Here is a 19,196-nt window from a genome sequence, read left to right as displayed (position 1 = left end):
CTGTACTTGATCCCAAATTCAAGTGATATGTGTTTGTCAATTCCACTGTTCTTCAAAATCAAGACTATTTGTATACTTTAAAAATAGATTTCTTTTTTTTTTTTTTTCCCAGCAGCCCAACCAGTCAATTATAACTGACCTGGCAATCTTGCTTGGATTTTAATAGAGATATCTAACTAAAATAATTTTCTTTCATAAACTGAAAGCTCAATATTTATTTGTGGGTTTTCTATTTTTTTAAAAATTTGAACTTTGATGTGAAAAACATATTAAGATGTTGGGCAAACAATCAACAATTAATATGATTGGACTGATTTAATTTCGTAGTTTCAGATTTTTTAAATTTTTATTTATTTTTTGAGAAAGAAAGAGAGAGCGTAAACAGGGGAGGGGCAGGGAGAGAGGGAGACAAAGAATCCAAAGCAAGCTCCAGGCTCTGAGCTGTCAGCACAGAGCCTGATGCAGGGCTCGAACTCACAGACTATGAGATCATGACCTGAGCTAAGTTGGATGCTTAACTGACTGAGCCACCCAGGTGCCCTGGACTGATTTCATTTTGTGAGAAATAATCTTTCATTTTCGAGTTGTAAGGAATAAAACTGAATAGTTGTAGCATTTACTTCTAAGAGCAAGAGACTAAGTTTCCACATATTCCTCAATATATGCCTTACTTAGATCAAGAAAATACTACAGAACTGTGTAATTGTGCGCTGAAGCATTTTCTAAATGTGAGCTGAGGGAGCCTTGAATTAGGTGTTATCTAAATTTAGAAGTAGCTGGTTTAAAAATATTTTTTTTTAATGTTTATTTTTGAGAGAGAGACAGAGATAAAACCTGAGTGGGGGAGGGGCAGGAAAAAAGGGAGACACAAAATCCAAAGCAGGCTCCAGGCTCTGAGCTGTCAGCACATGGCCTGACATGGGGCTGGAACCCACAAACTGTGAGATCATGACCTGAGCTGAAGTCGGATACTTAAGTGACTGAGCCATCCAGGGGCCCCTGGATTATTTTTTAAAACTTTTTTTATCTATATTTGAGAGAGACAGGGGCAGAGAAAGAGAGAGGGAGACACAGAATCTGAAGCAGGTGCCAGGCTCTGAGTTGTCAGCACAGAGCCTAACTCGGGGCTCAAACCAGGAACCGTGAGATCATGACCTGAGCTGAAGTTGGATGCTCAACCGACTGACCCACCAAGGCAACACTAGAAGTAGCTGGATTAAACAGAGTTCAACAAGTTCCTTAACTGTAGGATTTCCCAAAGACTTTGAACTGTTAATTAAAAAAAAAAAAAAAGGAAAAAAAAATGCTGCGGACATATGGGTAATTTTCCCTTCCAAGCACTAAGCTCAGAGCTTCTTCACATGCATGGTCTCTCTTAATGATTCAGTAATTCTGTGATGTGACCCAATTATTATCCTCCCCATTTCAGAGATGAAGCAACTGCAGCTTGTCAAGGTCACACAATTACTAAGAGGCAATGACCTGACTCCACCACTAAGTGACTCCCAAGTTTGTACTTGTAACTACTGTGTTCTATTGTTTGAAGAAACTCCAAGGGGGTGCCTGGGTGGCTCAGTTGGCTGAGCATCCTATTCTTGACTTCAGCTCAGGTCATGATCTCACGATTCCTGAGTTTGGGCCCTGTGTTGGGCTCTGCGCTGACAGTGTGACACCTACTTGGGTTTCTTTCTCTCCCTCCCTCTCTGCCCTTCCGCAGCTTGTGTGTGCGGTCTCTCAAAATAAATAAATAAATAAATAAATAACCTTAAAAAAAAAAAAAAAAAAAAAAAAAAGAAACTCCAAGAGGTAAATAGGCAGTATTTCCTTAACTTTTCTAAGGGTGTAAGAGGAACTAAAGGAACCAATGTTTCATGAGACATATTTTGAAAACACTGATTGTTTTAATTGCTACAAAGTAGAAGAGAGACAAAATATTTACAAAGAACTAAGGGATTATTCTATACTTCATGACCTGTCCAAAAAAAAAAAAAAAAAGAGAAGAAAAATCAGCTAGTAAATAAAAAGAGACAAATTAAATTTAATACAATTTGTAAGGTGAACTCTTCAAGTACCTCAGCTCTACAATCAAGATTTTGGCTAGACTAACTGTGTAAATCAACGGCCATGTTTTCCTACCAGGTGAAACTGTCCAGAAAAATGCTAATCAAAGTGCTGATCCATGATAAGAAGATAAGGAACAGGCACCAAAGTACAAATCAATGCACTGTTTGCACAGCGTTACCACTGCAGCTGCTACTACATGCAAAAAGAAAAAAAACCACAGAAACCTCCAGCAACATATAAAAAACTCTCAGTTGAAATACAGTGCGATTAATGAAACTTGTTAATTTACATTCTGACACATGGTCCTTACCTCACTGTGGACCTGTAATAAATGGACCAGTAGCTGGTCCACGGACCACACTTTGAACAGTACTGGCTTATTTATAAGGTATTGAAGAATGATATCTCACTTTAACTGTTTTGGGTATATCAATCTTTGCTGGGAACCAAATTACCAGATTTGCCTGATAGGCAGTTAAATTTTTTGCAACTCCCACATATTACAAAGATAACCTCAATTTTATAGCAAGTAAAAGCTAAAACTTTAGCATGTCATGAACAATGATTTTTTAACAAACAAAATACTTCCAGAAAATACTTGATAAGTAAGCAACATTTCTCCTAAAGTTTATGGAAATTGAAAGCTAAAACAGAAACAATTAAGCCTGGGGTTTTGGTACCTAGAGTACACAAGCTATGGCTGAATAAACTGTTTAAAATTCTTCAATCTTCATTTCAAAACAAGCACTATCACTGCCTGGTTCCTTTGTTGAAAAAGCTCACTATTTAATTTTAAATCTTGTTTGACAGTACAGGTAACCCATGAACAACACGGGTTTAAACTCTGTGGGTCCACTTATACATGGATCTTTTTCAGTAAACACAGTACAGTACTGTAAACGTATTTTCTCCTTATGATTTCTTAGCAACATTTTTTCAACATTTTTTCTCTACCTTACATTATTGTAAGAACACAAATATTTAGTATTTATATAACATTCAAAACTATGTGTTAATTGACTAAGTTATTGGTAAGGCTTCTGGTCAATAGTAAGCTATTAGTAGTTGAGTTGTGGGAGAGTTCCAAAGTTATATTCAGATTTTCAACTGTGCAGGGGTGAGCTGGGGTGAGGAAAGGGTGTGGGCTGGTGCCCCTATCCCGTGTTGTTCAAGGGCCAAATGAAAAACTGGCATGTACCAACTCAGCAGCATTCAGAATCACATGAATTTTAGAATATTCATTTCAGATATTATTATTTAATAACAGACTCAACTGTAGACAAAGGATTACTATCAACTGTGGGACGCAATTAAGCGATCCCTGTAGCTAGACTAGAAACTGGTTAACTAAGATTTATCTTAAGTAACATTAAAATTATAATAGTTTGATCATGATATAGAATGAAGAATCAGTATCAGATTAAGTAAAAAGTATCACAACCACAGAATTGGTAGTGCAATTAAAATAGTATTAGCTTAATATGATCTTCAGGATTTCAGGATAGAAATGATCATATTTTCACTGGAGGTATGATATTTAAAACTTTTTTTAGGTGTCATTAAGGCAATACATAGAAGCCCCACACATGTAGCAGTCAAGTAACTTCTGGAACAAGCTACCTGTTTAGTATCTTCTACATAATAATCAAATGTGAAACTATCTTTTCCAATTACCCACCTGTACCACAAAAGTGCCTAAAACAATTGTGCAGAAGATGGCATTATTAAAGATTCCTTCGAATACATTTCTTTCACCATGAATTTTCCGGGCATTTATTTCGTTGAAAAGTTGCATCAGCACAAAGGTATTAAAAACAATAGTATAATGTTCGGAAGGAGGAGCATGCAAAGGAGCATTTCTTCCACTATCAATATCAAAAAACTTTTCTCCTGAAAGAATGAAAAATTACGATTTTGTAATTATCATACAAAATAATTTAATATTTCAAGAAAAGTATGCAGTAATAAAACCTAGCCAGACCTTTATTTGATCTCCAATGACAGCACAGGAAAAGTTGGAAGGAACCTGGGGTTATCTAATACAACTCCCTTGTTTTATAGACGAGGACATGGAACCCCCCCAAATTATGATATCGAATTTAGTGGCAGAACCAGGACAAGAAACGAGGATTCTTTTTACTTCCTCCCACTATCTATTGTAGTGCCTTCCTAATAAGCATCATCCACTGACAAAGAGGAGAAAGTAAAGATAAATGGGGGTCAAAAACAGAACAACTTCTGTTCTTGAAGAAGTTGTAACATTAAAACATCTGGGATTACATTAGCTTGGAATAAAAACAACCAAAGCTTTATCAGGCATTGAATTCTTACCAGCAAATAAGAGTGTAAAGACGACTACAAGTTGATAGAATGCATGACCCAAAATATTCTTCATCATCGTGCGTGAGATGAGAGGCTTATTTCTACCATAAGGCTTCCGGAGCAAGAGAGACTCAGTGGGGGGTTCAGTCGCCAGAGCCAGGGAAGCGAGCGTATCCATTATGAGGTTCACCCACAGCATCTGTACAGCCTTAAGTGGTGAATCCTAGAAAAGACAGGTTTCCTAATAGACATTCATAACTATCCAGGGACTCAGAAATTCTCAGGAAGCCTTTTGTATTTAAGAACTTACAGAACAGAACAGGATTACATTTTTATATTAATTAACCTATAATATTAAGGTTCAGTTTATTCAACTATTTAAGTACTTTAACGCGGCAGATTATACACACAGTTTTGCTTTAAAACAACCATGTTTTAATAAAAAAAACTGTGAACCTACTTGAGTAATACAGGCGCCCGTGAAAGCAACAATCACTGCTACTACATTAACTGTGAGCTGGAACTGAAGAAATTTGGAGATGCTGTCATAGACATTTCGTCCCCACATAACTGCCTTAACAATGCTCGTAAAGTTGTCATCTGTGAGAATAATATCAGATGCTTCTTTAGCTACGTCAGTTCCAGCGATACCCTATTAAAAAAAATTCTGTGAATTAGACTCAATGTTTAAAGTATAACCTTTAAATATCCGAAAGGGTAGTAAATAACAAAAATTGTTACCTCCATACTTAGTAACTAAGGACTTAAATTTACTATAAAAGAAGGTAATATACTTATTCTGAGATACCTGTCAGGAAGATATTCCATCTAAAGCAAAAATCAAAGAATAAGATATTGCATGAAATGTAAGTACAAACCAAATATTTCCAATGAAAACCTAGTGTTGTAATTGAAATATGCTGTAAGTATAAAATATGCACTGGTTCTGAAGACTTAATACAAAAAAGAAAAAAGAAAGCTCAACAGCTCACTAATTATTTTTTCATTGGTTACACTTTTAAGGGATATTTTGGATTCACTGGTTTAAATAAAATAATTATTAAAAGTTAAAAAGGAGAAAAGAAAGTTCAAACTTGGCTTAAAAACAATGAGGAATGAACACAGGCATCACCCAAGTTCCTCCCAACAGTCACACAAAAAGATACATTCAACAATAACAACTCACAACAACGTTAGTGAGAAAGGAGACAGTGCAAAGAAATCCTAAAAGGCTAGAAAGGAGATAACCAAACTGTAAGCTGGCAGACCCTAGAGAACGGAATCCTAAGCCAAGAGTAGGGAAAGCAGAAAATTAACTTTCTTTGCACTACAGAACGCTCCTATACAAGGCCCAGTACTTGGCAGCACCAGGTAGCACTGGAAGGAGGGGTGAAGGTACGAATGAAAAGAGAAGGATTTCTTGTAAGTCGATCAAAGACACTGAAGAAGTACCAAGAAGGTCCAAACTAAGAACCACGTCCGTCAAGAGTAGAATGGATGCATTAATAAACTGTGGATTAATCAAAACAACACAGGTGAATCTCATAAGATAATGATGGATCAAGAATACTGGACTCACGGGGCACCTGGGTAGATCAGCCGGTTGTTTAAATGTCTGACTTTGGCTCAGATCATGATCTCGCGGTTCACAGGTTCAAGCTGGACTCAAAATAACACGTAACACAATTTTCTTATGTTCAAAGTTTGGTAACAGGCAAAAGTAATCTTCAGACTACTAGTTATCTTTGCAGAGAAACAGGGCAACGATTAGAAGACGGTGTGACTGACACACCTATGGGAATAGGTAATAACCTATTTCTCGCCCTGCATAGTAGAACAGGTCTGTTCATTTGTGATAATCCATTCAGTTGTACATTTATTTATGTATTTTTTTAATTTTTAAAGTTTATTTATTTCGAGAGAGAGAGAATGAGTGGGGGGTGGGCAGAGACAGAGGGGGACAGAGGATCCAAAGCCAGTTCTGTGCTGACAGCAGAGCCGGATGTGGGGCTCGAACTCATGAACTGTGAGACCATGACCTGAGCTGAAATTGGACACTTAACCAACTGAACCACCCAGGCGCCCCTCAGTTGTGCATTTATGACTTAGGCACTTTTCCGTATGTGTGTTACACGTTAATAATAAAATTAAAAGAAAAGGCACCTAGATCCTCAAGGCCTCTTCCCAAGTCCATGCAACCAAGTGACAATTTGGTGAGCCCTCTGACCTGGACGAAGACTGCCTGCTAATTTATCAGAGAGGGTATGACAAAGAAGGTCCAGACTGAAGGGTACCAAGCACTGCTGAATATAGGGGTGCTACCCTGAAAAAAAAAAAAGAGGCTAAGAGTAACTCTGTTTATTGAGTGCTGAGACCACGACCCTTTTTTCTCTACTTGTTGCCCAGTACTGTACCAGTATTAAGGTACAGATTTGACAATTATTTTCTGAGAAATCTTAAGAGAAAAGACCTAAAAATACAATTCAATGTACCCCAAGGAAGTGAAATGGCCAAGCCAGAACACTTTACTGAGAGGCTTCTGTTTGACAAATTCCACCTACAGGTCCAAGGCTTTCCAGCTTTCCACTGGTAGACACTCAGAGACAACCGAGAATCACCTGACATCTGAGGAAAGACTAATCTGAAAGAGACTAAACCAAAAGGCAAATGGACACACAGACTCTGCAGAGACAAAAATTTATTTTAAAAAGTCAAATCCTTAGAAAGGTACATCAGTGAAACATGAATAGGATGCTAAAACAAGAACAAAAAACTCAGAGATCCAAAAACAACTCTTGGAAATTACAATATATGATCACAGAAATGAAAAAAACAAAAACAAAAACAAACCCAAAACTAAAACAAAACAGAAACCGAGGAAATATCCCTGAAAATAAAGCAAGATGACAAAGGTATGGTAAATACGAAAAAAGGAGACCAGATAGTAAGTCCAAACAGTTCAAGAACTGGGAAGGACGTAGCACTTTTACGGGCTCACCAGGCACAGGGTGGGAAGGAGGGTGGGTATTCCAAAAGAAAAAACAGTGGCGATGAAATGACTATTACAAAAAAATTTCACAAAATTGAAGAAAATGAGTTTATTTCATAACAGAAAGTTGTTTCATGACAAAAAAATCATTACATTTCAGGAGACTGGAAACTAAGACGTATATACTTCCAGAAAGGAAAACAAAAAAAGAAAACAACACAAGAGGTTCAAAATTCAAAATGGTTCGTAACAATAGAGGAATGAATTCAAAATTCTGAGTGGAAAAAATGATTTTCAAACTAGACCTTTATACCAAGTCAGATTAAGAATCAAGAGTGAGGAAAGGGTGGAGACTTCAGTCATAAAAGTTATAAAAGAGTTTACCTCTCCTGAATTGTTTTTTGTCAGGAAGTTATTGGAGAAGACGGCATTACTATATGAGGGAGTACACCAAAACAGATGATGACATTGAGTCCAGGAAATACAAGAGCCGACATGAGAGAGGAAAAGGAAATCCTCAGGTACGGAGAAAACAAGACAGCTGGGTCGCAGGCCTAGCCAACAGTCCACATTGAAGCATGTCAGAAGGTCTGGGAGAGGAGGCTCTAAGAAGGTAAAAATGTAAAAGTGCCAGATGATTCTGACGTAAAGAAAGGAGAATTTGATGATGAATTGGTGTTGGAGTACACAGAAAAGCAAGAGTGAACAAATTAAAAAAAAAAGATTTAAAAAAGTCAATGAAAAAGATAATTTATAGGGAATACAAAAAGTTGTGCAAGCAAGTAAGACTTATCAGTAGGCCACACGGCTCAGCTTGGATCAGCATTTACAATCACAATGCTGATCAATATGCTGATCTATCTGAAATCATGCTCTAACTCTGGGGGAAGAGTGATACGATAGGTAGTGTGCATGTATGCAGTTATGGAAGTGACTGTGGTGTGTGCCTGGTGAGCCCATAAAAGTGCTACATCTGCACCTTCCTTAGCGAAAAGTCAATAGCCAGTGCTTAAGAAAACAAAAAAGCACCATCATGTCATTTAGATATGTGGACGCAAACAACTAAGAGAAACAAACAGCTAAACTAGTCGGTTTCCTTTCATCAAAAAAATGAGCTGGAATATTACTTATCACTGGGGACCTAAGTAGTAAATCTTACGAAGTGATCTTTTTAAATGCATATATTGTTTGATAAATAAGCTTTTCTCAAAAATATTCAAGGGGAAACCATCTTAATTTAAAATTTGAGTCTCTAGCTTCTAACTGGAATATTTGACTTGGAACGTGAACGGTATCTAAAACATCCGAGCCCTATAGGTTTCCCTGTTTCTCGGCACCCCCGTCTTGTACAAATACAAACCTCACCATGCCCTTGTTCAGAATCCTTCAAACTTTAAAGAGTAATTTTGAGATGTTAATTTGTGTCCAAATAAAAATGAGTTCCATAGTCAAGTAAGTTTGGGAAACTTCCCTCAGAAAAAGTTAAACAAACAGCTTTTTTGTGAGCTTCTCTGAGTCGTGCACCTGTGTTGTGAGTCTCCAAGCTTCCTTCACTCTGCTGGAAGTCTGCTCGGGAAAGGGCTGGTCTACCGGATGAAAGAACGAACGCTCTTTTCTCAGCATTTAAGGCCCTTTTTGGGTCCCCAATCAGCCTGGCCTCATAGTCCATTGCCTCCCAAGAGCACACACCCTCTTCTAGTCAAGTTAAACTCCCTGTAGCCCCACTGAGGGTCTCTGGGCTGTACTTCCGCACCTCCTCTTCTCTCTCCCTCAACTCCAGTTGGCGCTTCTTTCAGAAACCCTTTCCCAGTCGCTCCAGGCAGAGTCTTCCTCCTTGCAGCACTCCGCGTGTTGTGTCTGGGCCTTCACTTGGTGCCACCATGCTCTGATTATTTATTTCTCTGCCTGCTGAACCTTCAGGAGGCAACTACTCATCTCTAATGTTTCTGGACCAGAATACTGAAAATGGCTTCTTAATGTTTGGAGAATAAACAAACAAATCCTTTATTAATCCAAAGTTTAAAAAGACAGGATCTTAATTACCTTAGGGAAGATTTTACTGCCAAAGATGTATTTGGTTATAGAAATACATCATGGTACTCAGACTCTGAGGACAGAAATATCGGTATGTTATGGTAAAGTGAATTTTGGTAAGAATAATGTAATATAATAAAATAATATAATCATATTTTAAATGTACCACGGAGGCTTGCAATCTTAAGGAATCTATGGGGCATGGCTAAATAGAGGAAAAAGTCAGACTTCTTTGCAAGCTAATAATGTACTTTTTTTTTTTTTTAAGTACATATTGTATTTATTTTTGAGAAACAAAGAGAGATAGAGCACTAGAGCACAAACGGGGGAGGGGCAAAGAGAGAATGAGACAAAGAATCCAAAGCAAGCTCCAGGCTCTGAGCTGTTAGCACAGAGCCTGGCGTGGGGCTCCAACTCACAAACCATGAGATCATGGCCTGAGCTGAAGTCGGACGCTTAACCGACTGAGTCACCCAGGTGCCCCGCAAGCTAATAATGTACTTAGAGTCCTTTTGTAAATGTCACTTTAATGTTGAAAATTTTTTTTAATGTTGAATTTTCTAAATATCAGTATGTATAGTGTGTGTGTGTGTATATATACATTATATATACATATATAAATACGCATACATACACATATATATACATATATACGTGTGTATATATATAGATATACATACATATTATGTACATATATAGAGAGAGAGACAGAGAGGGAGAATACACAGATAGTATTCTAAAATGGCTATTTCTGCCTGCAAAGTAAGAGACAAATTTAAAAAGGACTAATCAATAGTCATTTCTTGCGGGTATCTATTAAAAACTCAAGCCAAATAATTTTGTCTTTCAGTTTTAAAATATAAGATTGAGGGGCGCCTGGGTGGCGCAGTCGGTTAAAGCGTCCGACTTCAGCCAGGTCACGATCTCGCGATCCGTGAGTTTGAGCCCCGCGTCGGGCTCTGGGCTGATGGCTCAGAGCCTGGAGCCTGTTTCAGATTCTGTGTCTCCCTCTTTCTCTGCCCTTCCCCCGTTCATGCTCTGTCTCTCTCTGTCCCAAAAATAAATAAACGTTGAAATAAAATATAAGATTGAAAAACTGAATAAATACACAAAGTAAACTTAAGCTTGACTGAACAAAAGTGCTTTCAAGTTGAAGTCATTCTTCCTCTGTCTTTTTAAAATAGATTTAGATGTCTGATGTGCTAACTTAAAAAGAATAAGCGGTACAATGGGCCTAAAACTTTCTGGGCTTAAACAAAGCAGCCACTGTACTGTTCTATCTGTAATACTATATTTACCTGTATGTTTTGAAACCTCTTAGCATCTGCCTTAAACACTGAAGTTTTGGGAAGAAAGCTTTTTAGTTTTTAAAATGCACTGCAAAAGCCTTCCTGGCTGGCTGTCCAGATGAAAGTAACAGTCAGAGTCCTGGTAAATGCTCAAGAGCAGCAGAGTGTGATCCGGTGTTCCTAAAGTGAACAATGATCCTATCTGCCCACAGCCAAAGGAAAGGCACTTCAATATTCCTTCTCCCTTCATCTACCTTTCACAAGTCTTCAGAAGTTCAGACAAACTTGCTGCCAACCCTACTGAGTTTGGAACAGGGTAGGGTGGGGCTCTTGGGGTTCACAGCTTTCAGCTGAGAGCACTTCACCCACAGAATTTCCTCTTTCCATCTCTCTCATGCCAGTTGAAAGGCTGTCACCATGGTGATGGTTCTGCTAAACCCCTATGTTAGCAGCAAAATATCAGGGGGACGAATTACACAAATAAACATTGGTACACATATATAATCTTGTATCTGAAACGTGTAGGGCCAGACTATGCTTCGCGATTCAAGTCTCCCATATTTTAGAAAGATAATGAGGCACATAATTCCCATCACAAATTCCCCTGGAGGGGGCAAGTGCCCCCCCAAAAACTTTAATACCTATACAATGGCTATGAAGGTTCATAGGAAGAAATTGATTCAAAGATATGAAAAACCTACTATCAATCATTAAACATTTATGTAGTACATATATTTCATGATAGCAATTTTATAGTAAATACTTAGTACACTATCAGTATTATGGCTAGAGTAAAAGAAAATAATAATGAAATGCTGAGATTTTCTAGCACTTTAAATAATCAAATCTAAATCCAAGACTTGTGGGGGAGGGAAGTACATTTTTTCCAATTGAAAGAGGATTATAGCTATTATATATGAAATGATGATTCAGTGACTCTTTAACAGACATTTTCAGTTGAGTGGAAGATTCTCAAATCATATTTTTAACTTAAGACACACACACACACACACACACACACACAAACACACACACATGCACACTCCCTCTCTCATCTGTTCAAAGCCTGTCTCTCAAGAGGATTGCTGAAAGGTTCAGATCAGATGACAGATACATATATACATTTTGCAGAGTATAAGGTAAATGCATGATGTTATAAGTGTTCAAGAGTCACCTTCTAGCCAGATTTCACTGCATCAAATAAATGCAGTTACAAACTACTCAGACTTATATATCAATTTAGAGACATAGTTTGACTCAAATCTTGAGGTACAGAGTTTAGTATCAATAGCAATTTAGTAACAAACAACTCAGCCAGTATATTATATCTGAATACTTAAACAGGTAAGTTCCTACCATTGCAAATCCAACATCGGCTTTCTTTAGTGCTGGGCCATCATTTGTACCATCACCAGTTACAGCTACAACCTGGCGTTGTTCTGAGACAGTGCTGTCAATTATACCTGAAACAAAAGTAATATTTTTACTGTAAAAACATCCCCTTTAATTAATAAGATGATTCTGCAGAGTACCCTGACCAGCCAGTTTTACAGACCTGAAGTTAAAAAGAAACAAACACACATAGAGAAATGAAAACTGGGGCGCCTGGGTGGCGCAGTCGGTTAAGCGTCCGACTTCAGCCAGGTCACGATCTCGCGGTCCGTGAGTTCGAGCCCCGCGTCGGGCTCTGGGCTGATGTCTCAGAGCCTGGAGCCTGTTTCTGATTCTGTGTCTCCCTCTCTCTCTGCCCCTCCCCTGTTCATGCTCTGTCTCTCTCTGTCCCAAAAATAAATAAACGTTGAAAAAAAAAAATTTAAAAAAATAAATAAATAAATAAAAAAAATAAAAAAAAAAGAGAAATGAAAACTGCTCAGACGCTGGGCAAGGGCCAAGTCCAGAAACTAAGGTTACATTAGGAGCAATATCCTGTTTTACTGAAGATAAACACAATTAACCAAAGGTGTGAATAGGAAATATATTCATAGGGTGCCTGGTGGCTCAGTGGGTTAAGTGTCTAACTTCGGCTCAGGTCATGATCTCCTGGTTCGTGAGTTCAAGCCTCACATCAGGCTATGTGCTGACAGTTCAGAGCCTGGAGTCTGCTTTGGATTGTGTCTCCCTCTCTCTCTGTTCCTCCCTCAATCATGCTCTATTTCTCTCTCTCAAAAATAAACAAACATTAAAAGAAATAAAAAAATAAAAAGGAAATGTATTTAGACTTTATTGGAAAAGACAACATCCTAGAGTCAATAAATCTATTATTCAGTATCTATTACTATTTTCAGAAGGAGAACACATTTCTGTTATTAAGAAATTGTGAAATAACTGTAAAACCTACTCACCTTTAACCAGTGTATGTTTGTCAGTAGGAGATGATCTTGCAAGTACTCGAAGCTTTGGCCAAATCTTGTCTATCCTCTCTTGCTCAATCTATAAATGTTTATGACAGTTAAAATGCACCCAAATCTAGTTTTATAATTCCCCAATTAGCAATCTGGCATATGTATCAGCAGTTCTCAAAAGTATGGTTAACAGACCAGAACCATCAGCAACTCCGGGGAACTTGTCAGAAATGCAAATTTTTGAACAAGGCACCAAGTCTATCATCTTATCAAATAACAACTCTGGGTTGGGGCCTAGCAGTCAAGGTTTTTAAAAAACTCTCCAGGTCACTGTGATGCATACTCAAGGTTGAGAACCGCTACTGTATATGATCAAAATTAGAAAATCTTCCTACTGTCTATGCAAATGAAAACTCCTTAGCACAGTATAAAAAGCTCAGAAGAGTTTGAGGTGCCCTAAAATATACTCCGTTATCAACCTTTTCAAATTCCTTCTCCCACATTCACTTACACATACACTTCTGAAATTGGCCTAGACTGAAAAAAAGAAGTGCTCTTTTTTGTCCCTTTAGGACAAATCTCCAGATCATGAAATCCTAAAATTTTAGTGTTTTTGTGCTTCAGGTGCAGGCTGCATTTATTCATGGTGATACCTAACACATGGTGCATATTCAGTATGTTATTTGTTGAATGAAATTCCTAATGTATGAAAAATTTATCAACATAAAAAAAACCAAAAACCAAAAAACAATCCTTACCTCTCCTTTTTCATTTCGTATTCTTCTGTTGAAATCTTTACCTTCTAAGCATAGAAAATCTTCCCCAGGATGTAAAATACCACATTTGGTAGCAATAGCCCGAGCGGTATTAATATTATCACCAGTGACCATCCGCACAGTAATTCCAGCCCTCTGACACTTCCTTATTGCTTCTGGTACCTGGTTTACACAGAAAAAAAATCATATTATGAAAGAAAATTAATATTTCCGGGGGGGGGGGAACCCACTGCATAATGCATTACTGCATCGTCCCACAGATAATGAAAATTTAAATTTCATCTCAATATATTCAGTATTTCTTCACTTGTTCCCAATAATCTCTTCTTTCCTCTTCTACTGCCACAGTCCTAGTTCAGGTTTCATTTTCAGTTGTGATTCTATTTTAGGTTTGCATTATTTATTTACCAAAGCCTTCTTAAAATGCTCCCCCTCCCCAACCATTATGCAGTTCTTTTCTGGTTGGCTTTCTACCTTTCTGGGTTTACTGCCCAGACCACACCACAGTAAAATGCTGATGTATTCTTGAGAGTATAGTATGGGTGGCTCACTTCCCGCCCCCCGCTCCCCCCACTCCTTATCTTCTAAGGATGACTTTACCTACTCTTGTAACTTCAACTGTCATGTATGTGCTAATAACTTTCAAATTTACATTTTTCTCCCACCTCATTGTGAGTGCTGGGTTCATAATTCCATCAGAGAAGTGGACATTGGAATTTGGGTGTCCAAAAAGGGGATGATGTTTCTTAAACCTATGTATCTAACAGAAACCTAAGGGCCATCATCATGACGTCTTCCATCTCCTTTATCCTATCCATCTTTAAAGGACAGGGAATCTTGTGGATTCTACCTCAAACCTTCCCTGCACCTTGTTCCCTCTACCTGGTATCCTTGTCTACGTTTGTTCCTCCTGTAAAACATCTGATAGACTTGACAGAATTATTCTTCTAATAGATTTTCTTAAGATTATGTGACGATTCCTCTACTATTATACTATAAGCCACAAAGTTCTTAGTATAATAAAGTATCACACTTGAGCCTCAGAATAGTTTTCAAGTTTATCTACAATTCTCCTCTACTACACAACTTGATGGATGAATAATCTATATGTTGTTTCTGTGTCTCTGCTTCTAGCAATTCCTTTTGCCTACAAAATCCTTCCCTACTCTTCTCTAACAGGAAATCCATACTGATCCCTCTAGAGCAGAGGATGCAGATGCAAATGCAAATGCCTACAGAGCCATGTGGGTAACATAAATGAGGAAAACACTCTCACAGTTACAAACCCCAAACTAATGCCTCATGAGAGAGAGATTCCGCTCCAGCCTGTTTTCACTATGGTGGAGTAAGCATCTAATATTGATAGAACCTACAACTTCAAGAGAAAACAGAAACCTCGATTTGTGTATGCTCTCTCAATACATAACTCTTTAAACACACACACACACACACACACACACACACACACACACACACACACACGGTCCAAGGGAAATTTGACTGAAGGCTAAATTTGCTCTGCAGGCTGACAGTTTATGATTTCTTTTATAAATACAGTTTAAATGTAATGTCTCTGGAAGCAGCTTTCACGGCCTATCTACACAAAATTGTGTCTTTGTATAGTGCATACCTCTATTTAAAAAAGAAATCAAAATTTGATTTTGAAAACATTGGTTTGCTGTATAAATGTAATATATATTTGGATATCTTATTGGAGATAAAAAAATAACTCAAGATTGTCTACCCAAGAACTCACTGATTGGGTGCTATCCCAAGATCATTTGAAATAGGGAGACAACGAATAAGAGGAAGAAGCTGCTCTCAGGTTAAAAAGATGTGGCAAATAATATTTAACAAGGACAAACTAACATTTATTGATGGCCCACTAACCACACCAAATACTTCCACTCAAAGCTGACAAACTACCTCCACTTTTAGAGATAGGAAACTGAAGAGAAGCCAATTACCACGTTCAAGAACCTATGCAAATGCAATAAAGCTGGATTTATTCTAGATACCTAATTTACCAAAATTCTCTATATCAGAAATGCACAGTCCAGAATACCCACCAAGAGAAAGCTGTTGTATATCACGTTGTCTCACTTTAGTCTGAAAGTACCCATCTCATTTGGTGATACTAAAAAAATTAAGTGCCACTTACATGTTTAAAAAAAGATGAAACTCTCCCATCAACCTCAATGCCAAGAGCATGATAAAAGCCATGTTATTTTCCAAAGGACAAAAGTTGTAGACACCTGATTTAATACTACATTTAGGTAAGATTTAAGGCATAAATCCATGTATAAAACTTTGGTTTCCCTTTGACCAAAGGTTGGGAAACATTACCCACCTGTATATTTCATAAGCATTTGAAACTCTAAAACCCCAAATGGAATTTACCTTGATCTCTATATAGGCTGTTTCTGATTCTCTTATTCCACCGGTAGTACCATCACCCAGTTATGCAAGCAGACTGTCCTCTATAGGGCATCTAATTGTAGAGCTATACTTTCCCCAGGAGATCTCTGGGAACCCCTCATGTGGATATCCCAGCCTAGGCCACTTTCAGGCTACTAGGTCCAAATGCCCACATGACATACATTTGGATGTTTCAGACACCTCAACAATGTCAAAAACAGTATATCCCAACCCAACAGATTCATTCCTATTGGTTCTACCTCCATTTACTTTGAAATCATCCTTTTCTTTTCATCTGCCCTGCCACACTATGTGAAGTGCTAAGCATGACCATCTCTTGCCTGCGATCACTGCAATAATCTTCCGGCTTCCCTGCTTCACCTCCTCTGTTTCTTACACAGTACCCAAGATAGTCTCTTAACAACACAAATCATGTCACTTCCCAGCCTGAATTACTTCCCACTGAGTTTCAGAATACAATTCAGAACCCTTATTGTCTTTATAAGACCAAAGATAATCCTACCTGCCCCTTCTTGTCCATACTTCCGGCCATACTGGCCTCCTTTCTATCTTTGAAATGGCTAAGACTTTCTCACCATCAGGCCTCTCTGTATTTTTGGTTCCGTTTGCCTGGAATATTCTTCTCACAACTATTAAAATGGCGGGCTCACTTTCAGCCATCAGATCTCAATACAAATGTCTTATCTTCAGACATTCTTAACGTGGTCTCTCTCAGTTACCTATTTCATCACCCTGTGCCTATCCCTTGTAGCTCTTTTCACACTTGTAATTGTCTTATCTGATATCACCCTCCCAACTACCCCCACATGCCAGTCAGAATATAAAGCCTTTGAGGGTGGGGACCAAGCCTTATTCCTCACAGTATGTATTTTCTCTTGGCATACTAAGTACCTATTATTTTGTCTGTTTGGCCTCCTTACTTCTCTAGAATATAAACTTCATGACAATTTTGTTTACTGCAGTATTTCTAGTTCCTAAAGAAGTACCTGGTTCTACACATTGGGTGCTGCTGACAGTGAGGAGCCTGCTTGGGATTCTCTCTCTTCCCCCTCGTTCTCTGCCCTTCCCCTGCTCATGTTTTCACTCTCTCTCTCTCTCCCCCCCCACCCTTCTCAAAATAAATAAACCTTAAAAAAAGAAACATTTTCAATATTAAAGAATATATATATATGGCATAGTGGTCTTTTAAGAACATGTGTTTTAGACAAAGCCAAAATTTGAACATATTAGTTCTATGGTCTAGAGCTAACCTCTACACACCTTGACTTTTTTTCATCTGTCAAATTAGAGTAATAATTAATAGAGGTGAACATGAAATAATACATGTAAAGCAGGTGGCACAGTATCTGGCACACAGTAAGAATTCAATAAAAAGATGCTATTGCTTTAGACAAAGTTGGGGCTCATGTTGTTTACGTGTTTGCTCATTCCCACCCAAGAGTGACTTCTTTGAGGCCGGGAACAAATCTCAAAAATCTTTATGTCTATAGTACCCTAGCATAGTGACTGGCACACAGCAGTTGCTCATTAAACTTTAAAATGAAAAGAAGAGAAACAAAGTCTAGAGATGCATACTGTCCAGTATGGTAACAAGATGTTTCCATTCAAATTAAATAAAGCTTAAAAATTCTGTTTTTCAGTTGTACTAGCCATACTTCAAAAACTCGTAAGTCCCACGTGGTGAGTGGCTACTGTGTTGAACAACATCTAGAAAACTTCTATCATCACAAGAAAGTTCTATTGAGCAGTGGTGGTCTACAAACTATGAAAGCACATAATTTAATGCATCTATTATTCAACATAAATATGATTGGAAAAACCTACTGAGTTCAAGGTACTGTGTTAGGTTATGGTGCTATTAGTACGTAAGATCCTCAAGGGAAGCAGTGTAATTAAAAACTGTACATGGGAGTGGGGGGTGGCGCCTGGGTGGCTCAGTCGGTTAAGCATCTGACTCTTGATTTCAGCTCAGGTCATGATCTCGTGGTGTGTAAGGTCAAGCCCCGCATCGGGCACTGTGCTGTCAGCAGAGGGATCCTCTGCTTGGGATCCTCTCTCTCCCTTTCTCTCTCTGCCCATCCTTGACATCTCTCTCTCTCTCTCTCTCTCTCACTCAAAATAAATAAACTTAAAAAGAAAAAAACTATACATAGGTAGCATATGCATCACAAGCACTATATTTTCTTCACCTTTTGGACTGACACAGAAAAAAAAATTAAATCACAAACACCAAGAAGGTTACTAGAAAAGTGGCTGTAGTCAGTGCCTAGACGCCCTGGGGTTGAGAGATTCTGCACATGCAGAGCACGGAACGGTTCACCACCTCGGGTCTCACAGGGTCTTCAATCCCCACAACAGCAATGCACGTAAGGCCGGTGACAATATCATTTTCATTATCCCACTCGGGTTCTGGTTCTCCTGCTGGGAAATCTCTGAACGCAAGACATATGGTTCTCAAGCCTTCTGAAGCCATCGGTTCAATCACTGTTTTTACAATATCATCACGGTCCCTTGGTCTGAACACTTTTGCCTCACCATTAGCACTCAAGATTTTGAAACACCTAAAAGGAAATGTTGAATCCAAACATCAATAATTAACAAAAATAATGGTTAATGCCACGTAAGTGAATGGGAAGGGCTAGAAATCATGGGATCTGACAACTGGAATTTAGAGAAATTATGTATGCTGCATTTCTACAGACTTAAATTACATTCACTTTTCACCCTCCCCTTTACAAAAACAGTTCTAAACTTTTATGGTTCTCATTTGATAGTTCTCCACTTTATCAGTTACTCTAGATATTCTCTAAACCTTCTCTTTTGGAAACGCAAGGCTTTTACATTTTTGCAAAGAACCCCTAGTGGCAGAAGAGAATACACGACACACCTGTCCATTCTGGTACAGAATGAGGCATTAACTTTAACAAAAAAATTCACAAAT

At 38.2% G+C, this 19,196-nt stretch overlaps 1 protein-coding gene across 4 annotated transcripts in view; it reads right to left on the bottom strand.

Moving 5' to 3' along the window:
• The window catches only part of ATP2B1 (ATPase plasma membrane Ca2+ transporting 1), a 131,634-nt gene that overhangs the window by 12,152 nt on the left and 100,286 nt on the right, over positions 1–19,196 (bottom strand). For 3 of the 4 annotated variants that reach the window (XM_040491257.1, XM_040491255.1, XM_040491256.1), the window contains exons 12-18: positions 18,579–18,816; positions 13,799–13,978; positions 13,041–13,128; positions 12,055–12,161; positions 4,847–5,038; positions 4,396–4,609; positions 3,743–3,954 (exon numbers count right to left, since the gene is read on the bottom strand). In XM_040491257.1, the coding sequence (XP_040347191.1) occupies positions 3,743–3,954; positions 4,396–4,609; positions 4,847–5,038; positions 12,055–12,161; positions 13,041–13,128; positions 13,799–13,978; positions 18,579–18,816 (1,231 nt within the window). The remainder of the gene's footprint in view (positions 1–3,742; positions 3,955–4,395; positions 4,610–4,846; positions 5,039–12,054; positions 12,162–13,040; positions 13,129–13,798; positions 13,979–18,578; positions 18,817–19,196) is intronic. The other variant, XM_040491258.1, reaches the window with a different exon arrangement.

This window comes from Herpailurus yagouaroundi, unplaced genomic scaffold, assembly GCF_014898765.1.
Source record: "Herpailurus yagouaroundi ecotype Mexico unplaced genomic scaffold, PumYag 182, whole genome shotgun sequence".
Classification (NCBI taxonomy): domain Eukaryota; kingdom Metazoa; phylum Chordata; class Mammalia; order Carnivora; family Felidae; genus Herpailurus; species Herpailurus yagouaroundi.
Note: the sequence above shows the minus strand (reverse complement) of the source record. Positions and strands in the feature narration are given on the sequence as shown.